The sequence below is a fragment of the Marmota flaviventris genome, chromosome 8 (assembly GCF_047511675.1).
Source record: "Marmota flaviventris isolate mMarFla1 chromosome 8, mMarFla1.hap1, whole genome shotgun sequence".
Classification (NCBI taxonomy): domain Eukaryota; kingdom Metazoa; phylum Chordata; class Mammalia; order Rodentia; family Sciuridae; genus Marmota; species Marmota flaviventris.
Window position 1 is genome coordinate 111,042,006 of NC_092505.1, and position 23,116 is coordinate 111,065,121.

At 45.3% G+C, this 23,116-nt stretch overlaps 1 protein-coding gene across 3 annotated transcripts in view; it reads right to left on the reverse strand.

Moving 5' to 3' along the window:
• Plch1 (phospholipase C eta 1) overlaps window positions 1-23,116 on the reverse strand; it is a 156,646-nt gene that overhangs the window by 69,109 nt on the left and 64,421 nt on the right. For all 3 annotated transcript variants that reach the window (XM_027933733.2, XM_027933731.2, XM_027933730.2), the window contains exons 2-3: window positions 7,746-7,892; window positions 4,547-4,806 (exon numbers count right to left, since the gene is read on the reverse strand). In XM_027933733.2, the coding sequence (XP_027789534.2) occupies window positions 4,547-4,806; window positions 7,746-7,892 (407 nt within the window). The remainder of the gene's footprint in view (window positions 1-4,546; window positions 4,807-7,745; window positions 7,893-23,116) is intronic.

Genomic DNA, 23,116 nt, shown 5'->3' on the forward strand with positions numbered 1-23,116 from the left:
GCACAAAGAAGTCACTTACTGGGTCCCATGACCCAGTATTTTCATCCTTTAATTCTCAAATTCTTTATCAAAATTTCTCTAAGACTTCTCCAGAAGAAGGCAGAGATGGCCACACCCTGAGCACAGGCTCTGCAAGGACTCAGCACCTGCCACGTCTGGCCTTGGCCACTGGCTGAGGAGACCTGGGCCTGATACAGCAGAAAGAGAGGACTCAGACCAAGAAATGTGCCCTTGTGCTGTTCCCAAGCTGACCTGCCTGGAACAGCACTCAGCACCCGTGGAGCCTCTGTTCCTCCGTCCGCAATGTCAGCAGCACAGCTGGATAACCTCGGATCCCTTCAATTCTATGATTCTATGGAAGGAAAAGCCACTTTTTCCAGCAACAGTCACACTGAATGCAACTGCAGGTGTGGTGCTCTGTATTTCCTAGTTGCTGTAAAAAGGAAACCCCGAGTGCCCAGAAAACCCTGGAGCAACAATTCAGCCAAGCACTCAACCACTGCAAGAGGTGGAACAGTCATTCTGCAGAGAAACCCGGGGGTAGAGCTGGATGGAATGGATTGTGTTTTCCAGAAAGAAGCCAGAGGAGACTGTGCAGAGCCAAGGGCCCCATTAGGCCAGGTGGGTGGCTGCTCCTCTCCAGGGCCCAACCATAAGTCTTTATGGACCATTTGATCCTGGTTACAAATGCTGTGCTCAGCCACTGTCCCGTGAAAACAGCCCTATAAACAGAACATATGTGAATTTGCACAGCTGGGTTCCAATAAAACTATTTATAGACACTGAAGTCTGAATTTTAAACCATTTTACATTTCACAAAATGCTCTTCTTCTTTTGCTACTGTTCAACCATTTAAGACCCATTCTTAACTTAGAAGCTTCCTAAAATAGGTGATAGACCAGGCGTGGTGGCTCACGCCTGCAGATCTAGGTAGGAGGATAGCAAGTTCAAAGCCAGCCTCGGCAACATAGTGACACTCTGTTTTGAAACAAACAAACAAAAAATAAGTGCCGAGGATGTGGCTCTGGTACAGTGTGTGGCATTGCCCCAGGCCTGGCATGTTGAAGCCCAGGGTTCTGTCCCCAGTGTCCCCTCCCCAACACACACACACACACACACACACAAAAAAAGATAATGGGCCAAAATTGCCCTGCAGTTTGAGAGAAAGGAATAAGGCTCCATTAGTCTTCAGGATGCTTGAAGCCTCCTAGGCTCAGGACCTCCATCCTGGTATCAGGGGACACAGTGGGGAAACATGAAGGAGAAGGGCCTCCCTCGGGAAGCGCCAAGGCTAGGCGCCACACCACAGTCACCTCCGTCAGTGGGGAGGCTGACAGCTAGGACTTCCTACTTCTGAGCAGGAAACCAAAAACTGCTGCTCCTGACCTCTCCAGCCAGCATAATGACTTCATCTATAAAGTGCCTACTGTGTGCCAGGCAGTGTTCTGAGGACATGATTCTGAGGACATTGGTTCCATCTCCACATACCTGTGCAGGGTCAGCTCTGTGACTATCACCCTGCACGTCGTCACAGGGGCAAGTCACCCAGACTACACAGCACATGGCAGAGCAGGGTTGGACCCACAGATGGATGGAGCTGGAGAACACAATGCTAAGGGAAGTTAGCCAATCCCCAAAACAGCACAGCCCTGGGGGCAAGCCCCAACCCTGATGCTGCATCACTTCTGACAGACCTGAGCACCACGCAGGCTCCACACAGTGTGGCCACTGCAGAAACCACTGCTTCCTGCTGTAGATGCACGGGGCTTCCCCATCAGCCATCTGCACCCGTCACTCACGTTATTCATTCACTGGTGAATGTTCTAGTCCTGCAGGAAGTTTGACCATAAACATCCCGAATCTCTCTCCTCCTCAACTAGTGTAGTTAGACTGTCTAATGGAGGACATCATTCCATCATTAAGATATCAAAATCTGGGGCTGGGCTTGTGCCTGGCACATGTGAGGCACTGGGTTTGATCATCAGCACCACATAAAAATAAATAAATTAAATAAAGGTATTGTGCCCATCTACAACTAAAATTAAAAAAAAAAAAAAAAGATACTAAAATCTTATCAAACTTGGACAAATCTGAACAAGAACAGCTCCCTGTCTCAAGATAACTTTCCTTGTTTCATTATTGGTTAATAGTTTCTACCCATTAATTTTCTTTCCTCTTTTCCACCCTCCACAGACACATTAACTGCCTCTAAGTCTTTCATGACATTGTTCCTTGTGATGTCTGGCTATGCTTGCTGTTGGACAGTTTTCAGGCCTAAGAATCACCAACCAGCATAGTGAGAAGAGGCCCATCCTGCAGATGGCAATGGTCAGGACCTAGACTTCTCTAAGTGACCAAAGGCTCTACAGATGTGCCCTTGATGGCCTTAGAACTGTGGCTTCCCTATTCCTTGCAGAAGAACCCAGCTGTGCTCAAGCAATCAAGAGTCCTATGGCTTCATGTGGCTGGGAACTGAGGGGGACGGGTGGATCCCGCCTCAACTCGGCCGTCCTCAGGACTCCTGGTCAGCAAGGTGGCGTCTGCTGAGGCTGGGTGTCCTTCAAGAATTTCAACCCAAAGAACAGATCACAGCAGACTCAGCACAGCAGCAGATTCCCTGTGTCCCATGAAGTCTAGCAGGGCTTCAGACAGCAAAGCAATGGCTGTTCATTTGTTTTGCTTTGGAACAAGTTCTATTTCATGGGAACAGGCCAAAATGTGGTAGAGTTTATCATGGCTTTAAATTATTTGAGTTTTCAGATTCTCAGATTTGATGTCTCATGACAAATATTGACAGATGGATGGAGCTGGAGAAAACAATGCTAAGGGAAGTTAGCCAATCCCGAAAACCAAATGCTTTCTCTGATATAAGGAGGCTGATTCAGAGTGGGGTAGGGAGGGGGAGCATGGGAGGAATAGAGGAACTCTAAATAGGGCAGAGGGGTGGGAGGGGAAGAGAGGAGGCAGTGGGTAGGAAAGATGGTGGAATGAAATGGACATCATTTCCCCAAGTACCTGTATGAAGACACAAATGGTGTGAATATACTTTGTGTACAACCAGAGATAAGAAAAATCGTGCTGTGTGTAATGTGAATTGCAATGCATTCTACTGTCATATGTAACAAATTAGAATAAAAAATTTAAAAAAAAAAAAAAAAAAGAGGTGTGAGAAGCACCTTTGCTTCCTGGGCAGGGCTGTGCTTGCTGCTGAAGCAGCAGCAGCTCCTTCAACCAGAGCTGGCCAGCTGCAGGCCCAAGCCCACATGCTGAGGGCACAGGACCTGGGAGGGCACCACCGCAGACCCCTCACTTGGAGAAAACATGTGCCCTTGATCACGTCCAGCCCCGTCCTCGAAGCCCGTGCTGCCTGCACCCGCCGGCAGCCCTGCAGATTCTGTTTTCACTCATTTGTTTTTGTACCAAATGTTAAAGGGTAAAGGCTTGAACGGCCAGGTGGAAGCCCAGAAAGTGAGTCCTACCTTCGCACTTCATGCACTGTGATCCCACCTGCATCTACTGCACACCGTGAACACCGATGGCTCAGTGCTCAGCCACTCAGGCCTTAACAGCCGGGGTCCCTCCATGGGTCTGCTGAGCTACACCCTGAGCCAGGCCTGAGCAGCACAAAGCTCTCACCACGCCTGGGAAAATGAAGCCAGATGCCTGTGACCTCGGGGGTGGCCACATCTTCTAAGGCAAAAGGGCAGAGAAGGGAGCCAAAGAGGTCGACTGACCCACCCGTCCCTTTACAGACAGGAACCGTGAGGCCACATGCCCAGCCCCCAGCCAGGAGGGGAGTTGCCTTCAGAAGACCAGGTTCATGGAGAATTAGACGTGTTCTTGTTTCTCAAGCAATGTTGAAAGGATAAGTGTTGGAAAGTAGAAAATAACTTCCAGGCTGTGGTGTAGCTCAGTGATAGAGCATTTGCCTGCTTGTGTGTGAGGCCCTGGACTCAATCCCCAGCACTGAGGAGGGAAAGAGGGGAAGAAGAGAGGAAGGATAAGTAACTTTCTCCTGAGAATCAATCAGTTCAGTTTCCAAACTGAAAGTTAAAAAGAGAAAAAATCAAAGAAGCTATACATTGGAACTCAAACATATCTGTTAAACTAACTTGATGACCAAACAAGATTTTCTCTAATCTACATCAACACTACAAGTTACATGTAACCAACACCAAAACAGGCAATAATATTTCATTAGAGGAAATAATATTTCATTCTCAGACTGTGAAGCCAACTTCAGTCTCTTCCAAAGAATTCTGCCCGAGTCTAGAGCTGAGTCTCTGTGTCTTTACATGTGCATTTTCTTGGCGGAGGATGAGGAGGGGAGAGAAGGGTGCTGGGGGAAAGAAAGGAGAGAGGCTTCAAGCCTCACAGCCTGGAAGGAACACAGCCAAGTCAACCAGACAACCCAGATACACATGCACAAAACTCAGAAATGAAGCCCTGGGAGGGAGGAGGGGGTGGATAGGTTCAAAGCAGGGACATACACCATGAAGCTGTCACCATGAGACCCATTCATCTACTTGATCACAACAACAGGCACAGTTCTAGAAGGATATTGGTTGTGGGTCCTCTGCCTCTTGGCGAGGGAATCCTCGTCACTGATGCCAGCCATCAGGTACTTGAGGCCCGTGATCCAGGTGCGGGCCTCCTCGGGGTTGGAGGTGACAAGGTCCAGGGACTCCATGTGGTTGCCATGGTAGATGGTGAAGCAGCAGCTGGGATCGAAGCCCCCCTCTGCTTGACGGTGGAATATTTCAGACTGGCGGCCCTCGGTGACTTTGTAAATGGAATCGATAAGGACTGGAAGAAAACAAGACACATCATCACATAGCAGGTGAAGTCAGTTACTGAAACAATTGAGAAATAAAACAGCAAAATCATTTTAGAGATTAAAAAAATAAGCACAAAAAACTTCACTGCCTGCAGTTTGTGATTTTTAGTTCAGACGCTGAACGCTGGCTCTGCTGTCTTCTGTAAGGAAACTTCTTCAAGTAACACTTTTCTGAGATTTTTTGTTTTTTGGTACCAGGGATTGAACCCAGGAGGGCTTACCCACTGAGCCACATCCCCAGGGCTATTTTGTATTTTATTTAGAGACAGGGTCTCCCTGAGCTGCTTAGGGCCTCACTAAGTTGCTGAAGATGGCTTTGAACTCATGATCCTTCTGCCTCAGCCTCCTGAGTCACTGGGATTATAGGTGTGCACTACTGCACCCAGCTCCTGAGTATTCTTGACAATGTCCTCCCTGGGCAGTGACTCAGGATGAGTTTTAAATTAGAGTAGAAAGATCCATCTGCCCACAGAGCAAGAAGGCTGGTGGAAAAGGAGACTGTTAAATATGTCAAGGCTACCATTTACCTAGTTATGGACAGAAAGCAGAGGAAGACCCAGAACTGGCTGCTGTTTTGAAAAGTGTGGGAGAAGATAGAAAATAAAAAGCAAAGAAACTTACTGGCAACTAAGTAGCAAGCTAAGAGTGCTTGGTATTGGTAGAGAGAACCCAGGGTGGTGGGGGTGGAGCCGGGTTGGAGAAGTGGCACCCCAGAGGAAGGAGTAGGAAAACACAGAACACAGGCCCACCCCAGGGATGCTGGGCAGGCCGTGCATGCAGAACTGGAGAGCTCAGAAGGGAGGATAAGTGGAGATAAAGTTAGAAGTCAAAGGCTAGGTCTTGGAGATCCTGCCTTTTAGGAATACAGCAGCCCTGAAGCACTGAAGCTTGGATCAGAGAAGCAGTGGCCGGGATAACTCCAGAATTCTTTGTTGTTTATTTATTTTGGCTTGCTTCTTTATTTTTAAGCAGAAACCAGAAGCGTGGCACATCCTACCGCCTGCCCGTGTGCACCATCAACCCCTCACTCTATGAACAACAGGATCCCATTTTACTCTGGTATCCACTCAACCCCAAGCAACTCACAGGGAAAGGAGCTTTGGCTCAGCCCCAGGGAAGTCCGGGCAGGTGAAAGCCACTGGGGCCCCATTTCTACTTCCGGGGGGGGGGGGGGGTGTTAGGTGAGGGCATGCCAGCCAGTTCTTCCTGAGCAGACATGCACAGTCTGTCTTGAGGGAAGGGTCTGGAAAGGGTTTTCTCACCCTCAAGAGGCCAGAAGAGGCCTCTTCACTGTCACATCAGGTCATAAGGCCTGGCACAGCTGAGGCACACTGCTGCCTTGATGGCAGTGCCACAAACAAGGGCAGAGCCAAGTGTGCTGCAGAGACAGAGAGAGAGACCAGTGCCCCCCGCCCAGTCCTGTCCATCTCTGGGCTTCATGGTAGGTGGGGTGATAAACCTGTTTATCATGGGAACATGATTTAGACGAGATCTTATTACTGACAAACACAGAAGAAGCCAGCATGGTGGAGACTGGTTAGGAGACAGGGCAACTGGTAACTCGAAAGGCAAACAGGCTCTGGACCCAGGAGTTGCCATGGAAACAACAGGAAGGAGGGCCAATGACAGCCATGTCACAGGACTCAACAGGACTTGTTGCTAAGACAGGGGTGTGTACGGTAGTTCACTTAGATGCCAATCTGCCTGGCCATGAGGGTCTCCAGGAAGCCAGTAGAGCATTATCTCTGGTGTGTCTGTAAGAGGTTTCATGGAAGGAAGTGGTATTTGAATCAGCCTCTCCAAACACGAGAGGGCAACACCCAATCACTGAGGGCCCAGAGGGAATAGAAAGGCATAATAAATGCACATTCTCTCTCTCTTCTGGAGCCAGGACACCCATTCTCTCCTGTTCAGACATCAGAGCTTCAGGGCCTCAGGCCTTCAGATGCTGGGCCTAGTATCAGCAGCCCCAAGATCTCAGGGTCCAGGCTCATGGCATGGGACAGACTGAGCCATGCCACTGGTTTCTGGTTCTCTAGCCTGTAGATAGCATATTGTTTCATTTCTCAGCCTCCATAAGAAAGTAAGCCAAATCCCCTAATAACCATCCACCTACTTGTCCATCCATTCATCCTTCCTTTCACCCACCCACCCATCCTATTCATTCTGTTTCTCTGGAGAAACACTGACTCACACAGTGTGGGAGAGAGAAGCTTTAACTAGGAGTCAGATCCAAACAATTTTACTTGATACCATAAAACAATGCTGTTAGTCGGGCATGGTGGTGCATGCCTGTAATCCCAGCAGCTCAGGAGGCTGAGGCAGGAGGATTTTAGTTCAAAGCCAGCCTCGGCAACTTAGCAAGGCCCTAAGCAACTCAGGGAGACCCTGTCTCTAAATAAAACATAAAAAAGGTCTGGGAATGTGGCTCAGTGGTTGAGTGCCCTGGAGTTCAATCCCCAGTACCAAAAAACAAACAACAACAACAAAAACAGTGCTGTTAATTCATTAATCAGTTTACTGTGGTCAGAATACAGCAATATACTTTAAAGCTCATTGGATTTATGACATCCCTTACCTTTTAAAGGAAAAGAAAGGTCTGCAGCTATAAAAATCCTACAATGTACTTAAAACACACACACACACACACACACACACACACACACACACACACACCATACCTCAACACAGGGGAAATGTTAGCATTTACAATATTTATGGATGAACTTTTATGGATTCAAATTCCCCAAAGAGAGTCATCCTTTATGGACTCAATATCCATACCCAAGCGATCCAAAAACTTGCAAAACATTGGAAGTTCCACCAATGCAAAGCTCCCACAGGGCCCAGCCCACATGCCCAGGGTTACCGTGTCCATCCAAACAAAGAAATCAAAGGCTGCCTTTACTTTTTGCTCTCTCGCTCTTCCTAGAGGGTCGCCACCGGAGGCGGGTCCGGTGCTCATCCAGGTAAAAGAGCCGGACGAGCCCTTTGGTCCCACGCTTCAGCTTGATCATCTGAGTCCCGGACTGCATGACACTCATGCATCTTTCAACTGCAAAAGAAATCAGAGCAGGGTGAGCTCTCACACAATGCCCAGCACACTGGTGTCCAGACCCTACAGTCAGAGATACCTCTGCTTCACCCCCAAAGACTTTGAGGCCCAGGAGACAGATTGGGCAGAGGTCATCTGAAAAGAGACTTGCTAAGAAACTGGCAAGTTCCTTGTTAGTTATAGCCACTAACAAGCCTTGTAGACAAAAATAAAATTCTATTTCCAGGTAAGTAAGGCATTATTTGTATTGCAGTCTGTTTTTTGGTATAAGACTGATGACCCCTTAGATATTCTAAAGCAGGTTTGCAGACATGTTAAATCTGTGATTTTTATACATCCAGTTGTAAAAGCACCTTGTAATAATGTAGCCAATGACATTGTTAAAATTGGACAGTGGTGACACAGGATTCATGTTATTATGTTTTTGTGCATATTTGAAAACAGTTAAATAAGTGTTTCAATGTAATCACGAGGCATCAAGTTTTCACAAACAACAAATGAATGAAAACATTTGTTGATGCATTTAAACTGCTAAGATTTTTCCTTCTAGAGGAATAACTTGGCACTGGAACTCAGGCAGCATCCAAGTCACTTGCTGTCAGAGGCAAAGCTGTCATTTAAACCCAGCCTGCTTTGGGAAGAACCTTGCAGGGTAGAGGCATCTGCTGTCCTTGCCCACGCCCCTTGTTTGGCAATATTGGCCCCCTTTTCCTGTGCCACCGCTCCTCACCCATTCCACATAGTTTTGGTGGACTGTCAATCACTCAGCTTCAGCTCACAGCAACTCTGACTCCCTCCCAAGGGCAGACATCCTGAGCAGATCACTGAACAAAAACCAGAATCAGTCATTTCTACAAGAGTGCATTCGGAGAGGCTCCTGAGGGGCCACCTCAAAATACCACAGTTGTCACCGGTCCTCTCCCAAGAAGCACAAACGATTACACTTCCCCCTGACTCTGCAAGTTTTGCAGTGGTCTTCCAAAACACTCCTTTTTCATCAGATCAGGTAGAACTAGAGCACTCCAAATATGAAGTGCTGAGCATCCACCTCCCCCAATGGATGCTGTTGGAAGCCACATGAAAGAAGCACAATAAACAAACTTTGGCAGCACTGGACTCCAGCTTTCCTGACTCAGTATGTTGCCTTTACTAGGAACGATGACCTGATCCAAGCTAAACCTTGATGCAGGGGGAACCCATCCCAGGTAACATCAGCACGTCCCTAGATGTCCACCCCAGGAAGAGCCTTGTCCTCCCTTGAAATCGGGGAGGCAAGAGCAAGCAGAGTGCCAGGATTTAGCAGTGCAGGAGCATGATGCACAGGTCACCTTCACTCATCCCATCAAACACTCAAGTCACAAAAATATTGCTTAAGAAAACTGCAGGAGGGAGAGAAAAGGAGGAGGGAGGGAGGGAGGAAGGGAAGGAGTGATTGAGTGAGGGAGGGAGACAAGAAGGGAGGGAGGGAGGGAGACAAGAAGGGAGGGAGGGAGGGTGCAAACAATAGTCAGGGTAGGTAAGGAATGACTAAGTCAGTCCAGAACTTGGGGCCTGGTTTAAAAGGAAATGCTTATACCTTTAGGACACTTCCCCCTTCTCCAACCTGTTACCAAGGTTACCTGACTCCTGGGAATTGTTCCTCCCTGCAAGGGGTTGTTAATGAATGCCCCCTGGGCCCCTCCCTTCCTGCCTGTACCCTGGGGCAGCTTCTTCCTGCCCTTGAATCACTCAACCTTTAGGCCCACCTTTTGGTCACTAGTCAGGTAGGCAAGATAAGAGGAGGAGAAGGCATAAGAAAGGAAACCTAAAATCTATAAAAGGGGCAGGACACTCCCACCCCCTCAGGCACCAGATTTGGACCCCCTCCTCTGCAGAGTAGTCTGTCTCTGTCTCTCTGTTCTATCCTTTAAATGAAACTCTTTGCTCTTACCTCAGCGTTTCTTGGGTGTTCAATCTTCACCCGGGGGAATGGGATTCAGCCCTAATTCTAGTTACCAGTATCAAAAGGACTTAAAGTGCTCATTTGAATGCAGAAAGCAACTTGAGATTGGTTTCCCTTGAGTCTGTGAGCTTCGCCCCCTGCACCCAGTTGGTTCGGGCAACAAGCACTCCAGGGTGGAATCCTGAGCTGGACATCTCCCACAGGCAATTAGAGTGAGAAGTGGCATCAGGACAAAGCCACCCAGTCAAGCCAAGGCCAAGGCTCAGAAAAGCCCTGGACCTGCCAACACCCAACAGCAGTCGTTAGCCCTAAACAGACAGTTCCCAGGGCAACTCCCTGCAGTGAGCAAAGGGCAAGGAGCCTTCTGGGCAGATGACCCAGAACTTAGTTTGAGAGAATGAGCATCTAAAAAGATAGGTACTAATGGCATTTAGAACTACAGCTGGGAGAGAACTCTAGCTGTTCCACTTAGGAGCTGTCCTCCATGAGCAAGTTACTTAACCTCTCTGTGCCTCCATTTCCTGATCTGAAAGAGGGATCTTGATGTCATGTGCCCCCTGGTCATGGTGAGAACTGAATTAGCTAATTCATGACCGGAAGCATGGTCTGGCCAGTCAACTCTACAAACGTAGCTGATCATGATTGAAGCCCTGACCTTCCACATGCCGGTGTCTGGAGATGGGGCCTTTGGTAGGAATTGGGTTTGAGGAAGTCGAGAGGGTGGGGCCTCAGCAATGGGACTAGTGTCCTTGCAGGAAGGACTCTCTCCCTCTCTGTCCCTCCCTCTCCCCACCTTCTCTCTGCCACAGGAGGACCTGGTAGCAGGAAAGCAGCTATTGGCAAGCAGGAGAAGAACCTTACCCAGAACTTCAGAGGTATCAGCGTTGGCCTTGGACTTTCCAGCCTCCAGCACCAGGAGAAATGAATGGCCACTGTTTAAGCCGCTCGGCCTGTGGTATTTTTATACAGCATCTGAGCCAAGACACGACTGCTACAGGGTATTTTATTATTGAAATCTTCAAAAATAAACACCAAGTCAGAAGTAAAGACAGAAATATGAGGCAAAGCCCCAGAACAAAGCCCCGGGAGGCTGGGACAGGGAGAAGTGCAACCATGAGAACAACGAAAATTGTGGACAGGAAGAGCACCAGAGGTAAGGGAGCAGGCCAGCCTCCACCTGGGGAAGAGAGACTACAAGACTGACAGGACGCAGGACCCCAGGGGCTGAGCACTGTGAAGCTGTGGGTTGGGGATGTGGTACAACGAGGCTTGATCCGCTGGCAAGAAAGACGTTTCTGAGCAAAGGACTGGCTGAATCAAGACATCGTTTAGGAAAAAGTCTCTTTGGGAAGGAAAATAAATTGCTCAAACCACCATGGAAAACTGAATTACTACACCATCAAGATCTCACAGCAAAGACTGCCTGTGTATCTGGCACAGGGTCCTCTACTGAGTTCACACTTCCCTACAGTTTGGATAAATGTTCTCCAAAGACTCAGTGAAAGCTTGGCTTCCAGCCTAGGGTGCTATGATTGGGAGGCGGTGGGCCCTTTAAGAGCTCATTGCAGGCATGAGCTTGGAAGAAACCATGGACTCCGGTCTCTTCCTCTTTTCTTCAGTCCCTAGCTTGTCATGCAGGAAGCTTTGCTCCACCATGATGTGCTGGCTCACCACAGTTCCAAAAGCAATGGGCCAACTGACCATGGACTGAAATCTCCAAAACTGGGAGCCAAATAAAGCTTTCCTCTTTTTAAGTTGACTTGTCTCAGGTACAAGTTACAGCAGAGAAAGCTGGCTAACACACTGCCACTGTTTTCCTCTCCCTTTCCTGGCTCCTTTGCTTTTCCCTGAAAGAGACTGCTATGGCCACCACACCTCAGCATTTCAACAAGAAAAAGCACAGTGAGGCAAGAGGAGAAGCAGTTACTTGAGCTAATAAATGCCCCTTCCTGTTGACAGGCAGCACCCAGACAAACCCAGCATCTTAGAAAGTGGAACTCCATTCCTCAGGAAGAGTACGTTTAATATTAAATACTCATTAACTCCACCTTTATCCCACTGACTCAGCCTTGAATGCCCGGTGGCATTCAAGCATCACCCACTGCTGAGGGCTGGCAGGTAGGACTGTGGTGCAGGGTCTGAAGCCATGTGTCACTTAAATTGCTTATGTGACTGCTTTACACTGTCTCCCTAATTGCTCCTCCCATCGCAGATAAGTCTTCTGGTTAGAGTCAAATTGAAAAACTGAATCCAATGAACTTTTTAGAATCATCTAACCCATTTCTCTCTTCCCCAAACCTTGTATAAAATCCCTTACAATGGCAAAGCTAGCCAAAGAAGGAGCACTCTCGATCGTCCTTTGTAACTCATTCTAGCAGGTAAAAATCAGCAACAATGCAGTCAAACTATTCTTCCAGTCCCCTTTAAATCACTTATATCAGCCTAAGCCACTTTACTCAAGTTCCATCTCCAGGATAACAGCAGTGACCACCCTTTATAGCAGTCCTCAAGCAGATAGTAAACGACAAGGAAGGTTTCGCTCCAGGTACCCCAGGGCAGGGGTCCAGGGGCTGAGTGTGGCCTGGCCTCATCAAACAGCCTCTAGTGCTAGGTTCTCTGCCAGATGCAGGTTGCACGTTACAGCAGGTACTGATAAGTGCACAGTATATGATGGCTGTCCTTCCACATAGTGGCTTTAATATTTTGAGAAAACAAGTTCGTTTGGATACAGTGGAGCACGTCCAGGACTATTAGGAGCAAAACAGCCACCATCCCAGCACGAACAGACTGTTTTTGCCCGTGAGCTCCAGACCTCCACGTGTACACTAATCCGCTGGAATCGTGATATTTAAGCCACTTGGCACCCTGCCTTTTCCATCTGTATTATAAACAGCTTTCCATGTTTTCACACAATCCTAATAATTATCTTAATGGCTGCCTACCGGAGCAGCATAAATAGTTAAAGAGCAGAGCAGATGAACCGAGGACCACATTCCTAACTTTATTACACAATTAGAGTTTTAAAATTCTTACCAGAGTCTCAGCTGTAAAACGAAAGGCATAACAATGTGGTCTACAAGGCCCTGAGACTCCAACTCTGTTAGAGGATTAAATCAATCCCTTCTGGAACAATCAATTTAAAATAAGTAGAATTTCCTTAGGGTCATCAGTTTATTAAATCCCTCAAGCAGAAGATTATATATACAAACATGTATACACACACATATATACACAAACACAATTTACTGAAGTATATTTTAGATGTGATATGTCACCTGTTTTAAGGTACAATTAATTCAGTGACTTTGGCATATACAGAGGGTGTGACAGTCTGGTTCTAGAACATCTCCATCACCCCACAGAGGAGCCTCATGCTATCTGGCAGTTGCCCCTATTTCCACCCACAGCCCTGGACAGCATGGACCTCTGTCCTGACAGATGCCCTTCCTGGGCACCTCACGGAAAGGAAATCGCACAATCTCTTGGGCCGTATCCTGGCTTGGCACAACATTTTGAGGTACATTAATGTTAGTGCCATTCCTTTTCCTTCCTCCTTGTCCCCCACATCCTGTTGAACCCTTCCACTGGCATTTAGGGCAAAAATGGTCCTGAGCTGGTGACGGCAAACATGCATACAACAGAGTGCTGAGCAGCCCCGTGAGGAGGGAGCCTCTGAGGTCGGGCGTGGAGTCTCCAGGAGATGCCAGTAGGCCAACATGTGAAAGAGCAGATAAAAGGTATGCGACCTTGGTGTGACGAAACACTGGGATTTTCTTTCTTTTTTTTTTTTTTTGGTTCTGGGGACCTCATATGTTAGACAAGTGTCTATCACTAAGCTACATTCCTAGACCTTTGCATTTTTTATTCTCAAACATGGTCTCACTAAGTTGCGGAAGCTGGCCTCAAACCAGCAATCCTCCTGTCTAAGCCTCCCCAGACACTGGGATTACAGGTGGCCCAGGAACTTTTAAAAATATGCAAACAACTACTTATCATTACAAAAAGAAACATGAGAAGGATAAACCAGAAAATGATGACTCTGGTTGCCTGTAAAGAAGGAGAGAACATACTAGAAAGGTAAGGGAAGAAGGAAATCCCTCTTAGTGTCCTACATACTAAAATTAAATTAATAATACCATGAAGGGAGGTGAAAACAGCAAGAAAGACATATATACAAACACAGAAAGCAATCTACACACACGTGTATAGGCGTGTTTACATATATGTGAGTGTGTTTGTGTACTTCATATACTTCCTACCTCCATCCTCTGGAAGGGACAAGAAGCAAAATCAACCCTGCTGCAAAGGTCACCTTGAGACAGATTTTCACATGCAGGGTCATGCCACGCCCCATGCCTGTTCCGGGACACCGATCACCAAACTGCACATTAGCAAGCAAATATTCCTTTGCAAGAGATTCTTCTCAGCAAAAAGACACAGGGAAAATGTGAATTGATTTCCTGCCAGCCTCCATGGATTAGAGTAAATCTGAGTGACTTAAAGGGATCAGCTTCTGTGAACAATTTCATTTCTATATGGAAAGAGTTCCAGATGTGTCTTGAAAGGGAAAGGGAACTTTCCCAAACCAACAGATGAGCAGCGAGGGTGTGTTTAATGCTCAACACAGGCCAAAGCCTGCCTGGGTACCTGGAGGAGCTGCAGCCCAGCTCACAGGCTGTTGTGACCTAGATACAAGGCATCCCTCAGAAGCTCACGTGTGAGACAGGACAAGAGAGTTCAGAGGTAAAATGACTGGGTCATGACAGCCTTAACCTAATCAATGCATTAACCCCCTGGAATGGATGGGTAGGTGGTGGCCATAGGCATGCAGGGTGTGGCTGGAGGAAGGGGGTCAGCGCGACCCTGTTGGGTAGAGCCCTCTCTCTGCTTCCTGGTGGCCAAGTCCTGAGTTGCTGTTCCCCCTCCACATCCTTCCCCCATGATGCTCTGCCTCACCTCAGGCCCAAGTGGTGGAGTCGGCCATCTGTGGACCGAGACCTGAAACCATGAGCCGAAATAAACTTTTCCTCCTCTGCGATTGTTCTTGTCAGATCTTTTGGTCACATTGGCGGAAAGCTAACACAGAGGCACTGAAACAGGATGACAGGGAGAGGGCAGAAGGAGCTCTTCCTGCTGCTGTGTGCATTTTAGAAGGGCAGGAACACCCTCTTTCCCAGCCTCAAGGCGTCTTCCTCGCAGTTCTGTGACCTTAGGAACCAGCTGGTCCAACTTTCACTATGCCATCTTTCAAACACCAAGTTCCTGTTCCTGAAAGCCACTTTTTAAAGCTGATGGATATGTGGGTGTCCCACTACCTGCATGAATTTTCTAGGAGATCTTCATATACAGTGTAACTGCTCCCCATGGTTCACCTGAGGCCTGACCTGACAGCAGCCTGGCAGCCGACTGTCCACTTGCAAATGACGCTCACCAACATGCAGGAGCAGCTCCCCAATGCAGCAAGGGCTCCTGGGGAAGAGGAAGCACTGTAGCTGCCTGGTTTTCTTCCTCATTGCCCAGTTTCTCTTGTAGAGAAGGTAAGAGTGTTGTAAAAGCTTTTAGAAACAAATTGGTAGCTGGGTGCAGTGGCACTGACCTGTAATCCCAGCAGCTCAGGAGGCTGAGGCAGGAGGATTGCAAGTTCAAAGCCAGCCTCAGCAAATTAGCGAGGTCCTAAACAACTTAGCAAGACCCTGTCACTAAATAAAATATAAGGACTGGAGATGGGGCTCAGTGGTTAAGGGCCCCTGAATTCAATCCCCTGTACCCAAAAAACAAAAAAGAAACTAATTGGTTAGCAGTAACATTTTAGAATTTATCTGCAAATCTTATTTATATGCACACAGTAGGTACATTTGCAAAGTTGATGAATGCACCCAAGGGAATTTAGGTCAAAGAAAGGGTAAAATGAATAAACCATTTTTAAAATGTCACAAACTTTATGTTTTGAAGCCTTCCATGATTATATTTTTTTCCTTTTAAATAAGATCGATTTTGTATATAGCAATTGATTCTGTTTCATAATTGTTAGCCCTGGGAAACAAATGAAATACTAAAAAGAATCCATAACAATATAATTTTCTATGTTTTATTTAATGTTATGCTATGGGGACAATGGATATAAATTAATTTTAAATACTAAATATAGTTCCATCTAATATATGAAGAGTGCTCTACTTCAACAAGATTAGAAGTGAGTGTCACTGCCAACCTATAACAAGATTTGTAATGAACAGTATCTTTTCTAAAAGACCGCAGACCCTGCTCCATCATTTATTTGGCGATATAACATTTTACTGGATATTTGGGAATAAAATTCTCCAAACACAGTAAATACTGGCCTCTAGGTACAGGGAACCTGCATCTAGCAATGCTCTGGACGGTTGTCGCCCTGGCTGCCCGTGAAGATCGGCTGGAAACTCTCACAAAGCCTAGCACAAGCCAATCAAATCAGTGGTGGACCTGAGCGTCTGCTGTCGGTGGGATAAGCCTCCCAGGGTCCTGCAGTGCATCCAGAATTCACACCATCAACGTGGATCATCTTACTTCTTCCTGATAACATCTCTGTGAAGTTAGTAGTGACAACTAATTGCCCCTCAGTGAGGAGTGAATGTAACAGACTCTTGTCTAAGGTCACAAAGCCAAGGAAACACAGAGCCACGACTTCAAACCAGGTCCCTGGGTCCCAGAGCAGTGCCCCCAATGTGTCACTACGTGTGACATCCCCCTCCAATCCTGACTGAGCCGCTAACTGGCTGATCACTGGAGAGTCTTTAAAACTGTCTTCCCTCCAAATTTCTGATCTCTAAAAATATAAGAAATCAGACTTACTTGTTTCTAAGGCCTTTCTACCAAATACTAGGAGTAGGTAATATACCAGGTCTAGCTTTTAGGAACTTAGGGAGCACAGTGATACCACATCATGGAGATGGATGTCAAGATAGAAGGGAGTATGTGAAAGTTCACTACATTCGTGTGCTGAAGTGTCACACTGTATGCCAGCAACATGTACAATTCATACATGTTTATAAAAAATTCATTGGAAAAAAGTATATGAATCAAATCATAATGGAATGAAATTAGAAATCAATGATAAAATAAAAAATAGAAGCTACTCCAACACCTGGAAACTAAACAATATGGTACTGAATGAAGAATGGATTGTGAAAGACATCAGAGGGGAGGTTAAAAAATTCTTAGCAGCTCAATTCAAAATAGTTAAACTATGGAACTAACCTACGTGTCCTTCAATAGGTGAATGGATAAAGAAAATATGATATATATACTCAATGGAATATTACTCAGCTTTTAAAAAAAAAGAGAAATTATGGCATTTGCCAGTAAATGGATGGAGTAGAAGAATATCATGCTAAGCAAAATAAGCCAATCCCCAAAAAACAAAGGCTGAATGTTTTCTCCAATATGCGGGTGCTAATTCACAATAAGGCGGGGGGGGGGGGGGGGGGGCACTAGAGAAGAATAGTGTTACCTTAGATTAGGCAGAAGGAAATGAAGCAGGGATGAGGAAGGGTTGTGGGGATAGGAAAAATAGTTGAATGAAACAGACATTATTACTGCATGACCAATATGATTCTATAACGTACATACTCAGAAAAATAAGAAATTATATCCCATATAAGTATGATATATCAAAGTGCACAAATGCATTCTACTGTCATGTATAACTAATTAAAACAAATTTAAAAATTAATAAAAAAAAGAAAAGAAATACTTAGAGGTACATGAGAACACTGATAAAACACCTTGAAATCTCTGGAACACTATGAAGGCAGTACTAAGAAGAAAGTTCATCACATGGAGTTTATGCCTTAAAAGAAGAAAAAGTCAACAAATAAATGACCTAACATGACATCTCAAATCCCTAGAAAAAGAACAAATCAATACCAAAAGTAGTAGAAGACAGTAAATAATTAAAATCAGAGCTGAAATCAATAAAATTGAAACAAAATAAACAAGTGAAGAAAATGACAAACAAAAAGTTTGTTCTTTGAAAAAATAAATAAAATTGTATACTCTTAGCCATACTAATGAAGAGAAGGAGAGAGAAAACTCAAATTAATAAAATCCATGATGAAAAACGGAAATATTGTGACACACTACAGAAGTACAGAAGATAATTAGAAACTATTTTGAAAATTTGTACTCCAATAAAATAGAAAATCTTGAAAACATCAACAAATTTCTAGAGACATCTGACTTACCCAAACTGAATCACGACGATATACACAAGTTAAACAGATCAATTTCAAGAAATGGAATAGAAGATATCATCAAAAGCCTAAAAACTAAGAAAAGCCCAGGACCACACAGATTCACAGCCGAGTTCTACAAGACCTTCAAAAAGAAGAACTAATACCAAGAGTCCTCGAATTATTCCATGAAATAGAAAAAGAAGGAACACTTTCAAACTCATTCTATGAGGCCAATATCACCCTGATTCCAAAACCAGACAAAGACACATCAAAAAAAGAAAACTTCAGACCAATCTCTCTAATGAACTAGATGCAAAAATTTTCAATAAAATTCTGGCAAATTGAATACAAAAACATATTTAAAAGGTAATGCACTACGATCAAGTGGGGTTCATACCAAGAATGCAAGGTTGGTTTAACATACAAAAATCAATAAATGTAATTCATCACATCAATAGACTTAAAGATAAGAATCACATGATTATCTCGATAGCTGCAGAAAAAGCATTCAACAAAATACAGCACCCCTTCATGTTCAAAACACTAGAAAAACTAAGGATAATAGGAACATATCTCAACATTGTAAAAGCTACCTATGCTAAGCCCCAGGCCAACATCATTCTAAATGGAGAAAAATTGAAGGCATTCCTTCTAAAAACTGGAACAAGACAGGGATGCCCTCTTTCACCACTTCTGCTTAACACAGTCTTTGAAACTCTAGCCAGAACAATTAGACAGACAAAAGAAATTAAAGGGATACAAATAGGAAAAGAATTCAAACTATCACTATTTGCCAATGACATGATTCTATATTTAGAGGATCTGAAAAATTTCCACCAGAAAATTTCTAGAACTAATAAATGAATTCAGTAAAGTAGCAGGATATAAAATCAACACCCATAAATCAAATGCATTATAAAGAACTCAAAAAACTTAACCCCCCCAAAAAAAACCATCAATAAATGGTCTAAGAAACTGTATACTTCTCAGAAGAAGATATACAATTAATCAACAAATATATGAAAAATGTTCAACGTCTCTAGCAATTAGAGAAATGCAAGTCATAACTACTCTAAGATTTCATCTCACTCCCACCAGAATGGCAGCTATTAAGAATACAAACAATAATAAATGTTGGAGAGGATGGGTGGGGGTGAGGTACATTCATACACTGCTGGTGGGGCTGCAAATTGATGCAACCAATCTGGAAAGCAGTAGGAGATTCCTTAGAAAACTTGGAATGGAACCACCATTTGACTCAGCTATCCTTCTCCTTGATTTATACCCAAAAGACTTAAAAACAGCATTCCACAGTAATGCAGCCATGTCAATGTTTATAGCAACACAATACCCAATAGTGGAACCAACCTAGGTGCCCTTCAATAGATGAATGGATAAAGAAACTGTGGAATATATACACAATGGAATACTATTCAGCATTAAAAGAGAACAAAATCATGATATTTGCAAGGTAAATGGATGGAGTTGGAGAATCTTATGCTAAGTTAGCCAAACCCAAAAATCCAAAGGCCAAATGTTCTGATAAATGGATACTGATCCATAATGGAGGTGGGGGGGGGAGCATGGGAGAAATGGAGGAACTTTGGATAGGGTAAAGGGGAGGGAGGGGAAGGGAGGGGGCATTGGGGGGGAAGAGGGTGGAATGAGATGGACATCATTACCCCAAGTACATGTATGAAGACACGAATGGTTTGACTCTACTTTGTGTACAACCAGAGACATGAAAAATGTGCTCTATTTGTGTACTATGAACTTAAATGCATTCTGCTGTCATGTATAACAAATTAGAAAAAATAAATTTTTTAAAAAGGATATTCTCACAGGGGATGGGGCTGGGGCTCAATTGCAGAGTGCTTGCCTGGTGCATGTGAGGCACTGGGTTCTAGCCTCAGCACCACATAAAAATAAAACAAAGATATTGTGTCCATTTGCAACTAAATATATATATTTTTTTAAAAAGATAATCTCCAAGGTTTTTTTCCTTGAAGTTCTATAGATTAAGTTTTACATTTTCGTCTATGGTCTATTTGAGTGAATTTTTCTATGGGGATAAAAGTTCATTGGTTATTTGTTAAATAATTTTAAATTTCTTATTCTTGACACCAGCTTTGTACATATTTATGGAGTATAGAAGAATAATCTTGCGCATGTGTAAAATGTGTTATGTATCACTAAATGTTGTAGACCTGCCATGCTATAGAACAACAGGAAACAAAGATCGTTTTAATCTATGAATGTCCACTTGTTCCATTAACCATGTTAAAAGATGTGTGCTCTCCATTGAATGGCTTTTTTATCTTTGTAAAACATAAGTTGTCCCTGAGCCCACGTGTCTATAATTTGAACATGTTTCTGATCTCTCTTTTCCTTTGATCTCACTGTTTCTACGCAGTACCACACAGTTTTGATTACTGTAGCTTTACACTAAAAATTAAAGTTAAGAAACATTGATCTAAAAAAAGAAAAAAAAACTGTGAAATTTAACAATAAAGTAGAAAATGGGATGCAGAGTAGACAAATGAAGAAGGGAATAAGAACTAAAGGGAAGGGGAGAAGGATGCAGCCAAGGAGACGAAACCTGAGCCTGGCCTCAGGGAGCATGGTGACAAGGCTTGGTGGCTCTTTAGTGACTAGGTCTCTACAGCAGAGTGTGGCTGCTGGGTGGCTGATGGGTTTAAGTGAATTGTGAGAACTCTGTTCAGCACATTTAAAAACTTAAAACCTGATACTAAATAAGCAATGTGAGGTATTAAACCTACAACACCCCAGTAACTGGAAAGCCACCTCATGTCCCAAAATTCTCAGCTGTCTCCTGGGTGACCCTGGAAGGGACCATTTACTCAGGCCCCTCAGCAAGTTTAACCTTCCCTAAAGCCAGTAAAAATATTTTCTCTTAGTTCTACAAGAACTGTTTTATCAAAGCCATAAAAGTATTTCTACTGGACTTGTTAAAAAATAAAAATAAGGAGTTCGCCATACAACATGCCTACTTCAACACTAGTCCATCGGTTGGGTGGCGGTTGGATCAGGATGAACTGCTGCAGCTGGAGATGCACACGGCTCTAAGGAGACAGCTCAGGTCCCCATGCAAACCCAGCTTCTCTTAAAGCAGCAGCAAGGTCCCAATCCTGGCTCCATTTAAGACACTCCTAGGCCACATCTCCAGAGACAGCCATTGCCTGAGAATCTGCACTTCATAATATCCCCCAGGTGTTTCTGGTGCCCATGTAGGTCTGGAAACCATAGCTGTGGGCACCAACACTGCTCATCCTCCCCAACTGTCCTGTGGCCAGCAGATGCCAATCACAGTTCCTCAGGCATGGCACTGGGTCTTAACTGGGGCCACTTAAATGAAAGAAGTAAGGGCCTACAGCTCAGGTGCACATTTGGTCACTAGCATAGAATCCTTCCTGTTACTGACAAGCTGTGAAAACCCTCAGTTAGAGCAAGGGTTAGGAGACGTGGAATCCTGGCATGTCTGTGATCACTACCCACGGTTCTCCCCAGGTCTCCTCGGGGGTTGCTCCACGCCACCCCGCAGATATGCTCTATCTTGCACGGAGCTGCTGACTAGAGCAGGGTGCTGGCTCACTGTGAGCCCTGAAGACCAATCCCCCCGTATCCAACTTCATCCACTCCTGAGGGCAGCTCTCTGCATCCAAAACACAGACCAAGCGTTGGGTGAAGTCGTCACTAATTCACTTCTTAAAGCCCCTGAACCTTTCCATCTACCCTTCTGTTCCCAAAGGGAATGCTTATTCTACACTCCCACAAAATCACCTGTCCCTAGGGGTGCCCAGTTAGTAACTCCAGCCCTTGTTTCCCTCACTGACTGCTGGTTTCTAGAGCTGATCCCTTTCTGCCGAAAACAGTGATGACAAAATATGGGGAAGCTTCACTGGTTCTTGTGCAAACTGACCTAATTGTGTGCACAGATGTCCTAATTCTGTGTGCCGCTAGAGCTCTGCACCCACGAGTCAAATAACAAAAAATGGAAGATGTCACATTTTCCCTAGAAAACAATCCAGACTGTCCTTGTTGCTCTCGGTCCCCTGGGGGCTGAAGGCAGCAGAGGCAGCCCACTGCACTGAGGCCAGACACCTTCCAGCCCTGCTGGCTCGGACTCAGCTACTGGCATGGGCTCCTGTGGCAGGTAGCCATGTTAAGACAAACCCCCCAAAACACAAAACCAGGCCCCTGCCTGCTCTGTGGGTGTACAAAGTGCCCCCACCAGGCTTACTGTTTCAAACATCACTCATCCTCATCCAAACCTTTGTCCTAGTGTCATAGGCCTCCTTTAAAACACCACAGAACCCACAAACACTACTGAATGCCTGCGTACGCGTCACAGCCTGTGTGGCATTCAGAGTGGGCTGTATCCCAAATAAGTAACTGCAGGTCCTACAATCTTTTAGAAAAATAGAGAATCTAAAAATAGGAGAAAGGGCAAAACACACTGAAGACTTCTTAAATGCAAAGCATGCACATGTAATCAGGGCAGATGTGCTCCAAGTTCTCCATTTAGCCAATCACAGAGGAAACACAGGGCCAGCAACCAAGATTTCTGGAGTCTCTCTGAACTCAAAAATGATTACACACGCCAAGGTACGCGTGTGTCCATGGACACCCACATGCTTCCTGAGCTGCATGGCTGAGCACCTCGCAGGGCTAGAAGTGTCCGAGGCCCCCCATCATTGGTGGAATCTCTCAAGGAGAGCAGAAAGGGGAAATGTCAAGGAGGCCAGGAGGAAGTCAGGGATGCATCCAGAGAAAGGGAATGTTTGACACAATGACGGAGGGACAGGAAAGACAGTGGAGTTGGGGGTGCACAGGGGCAGCCACCTTAAAACTCACAATGTCATACACTGGGAGACAGACTCACATGACAGGGCCAGCCAGTGGGACACTGGGCACACATTTCAGCCACTGGAATGGACACACTTGCAAACACACAAGCAAGGCCATGTGGCCAAGTCTGTTCTAAACCTCCCAGAGAAGGATTCCTACTTTCCCCTAAGGCAGGCGAGGACAGGGTGCCAGTGGCAGAG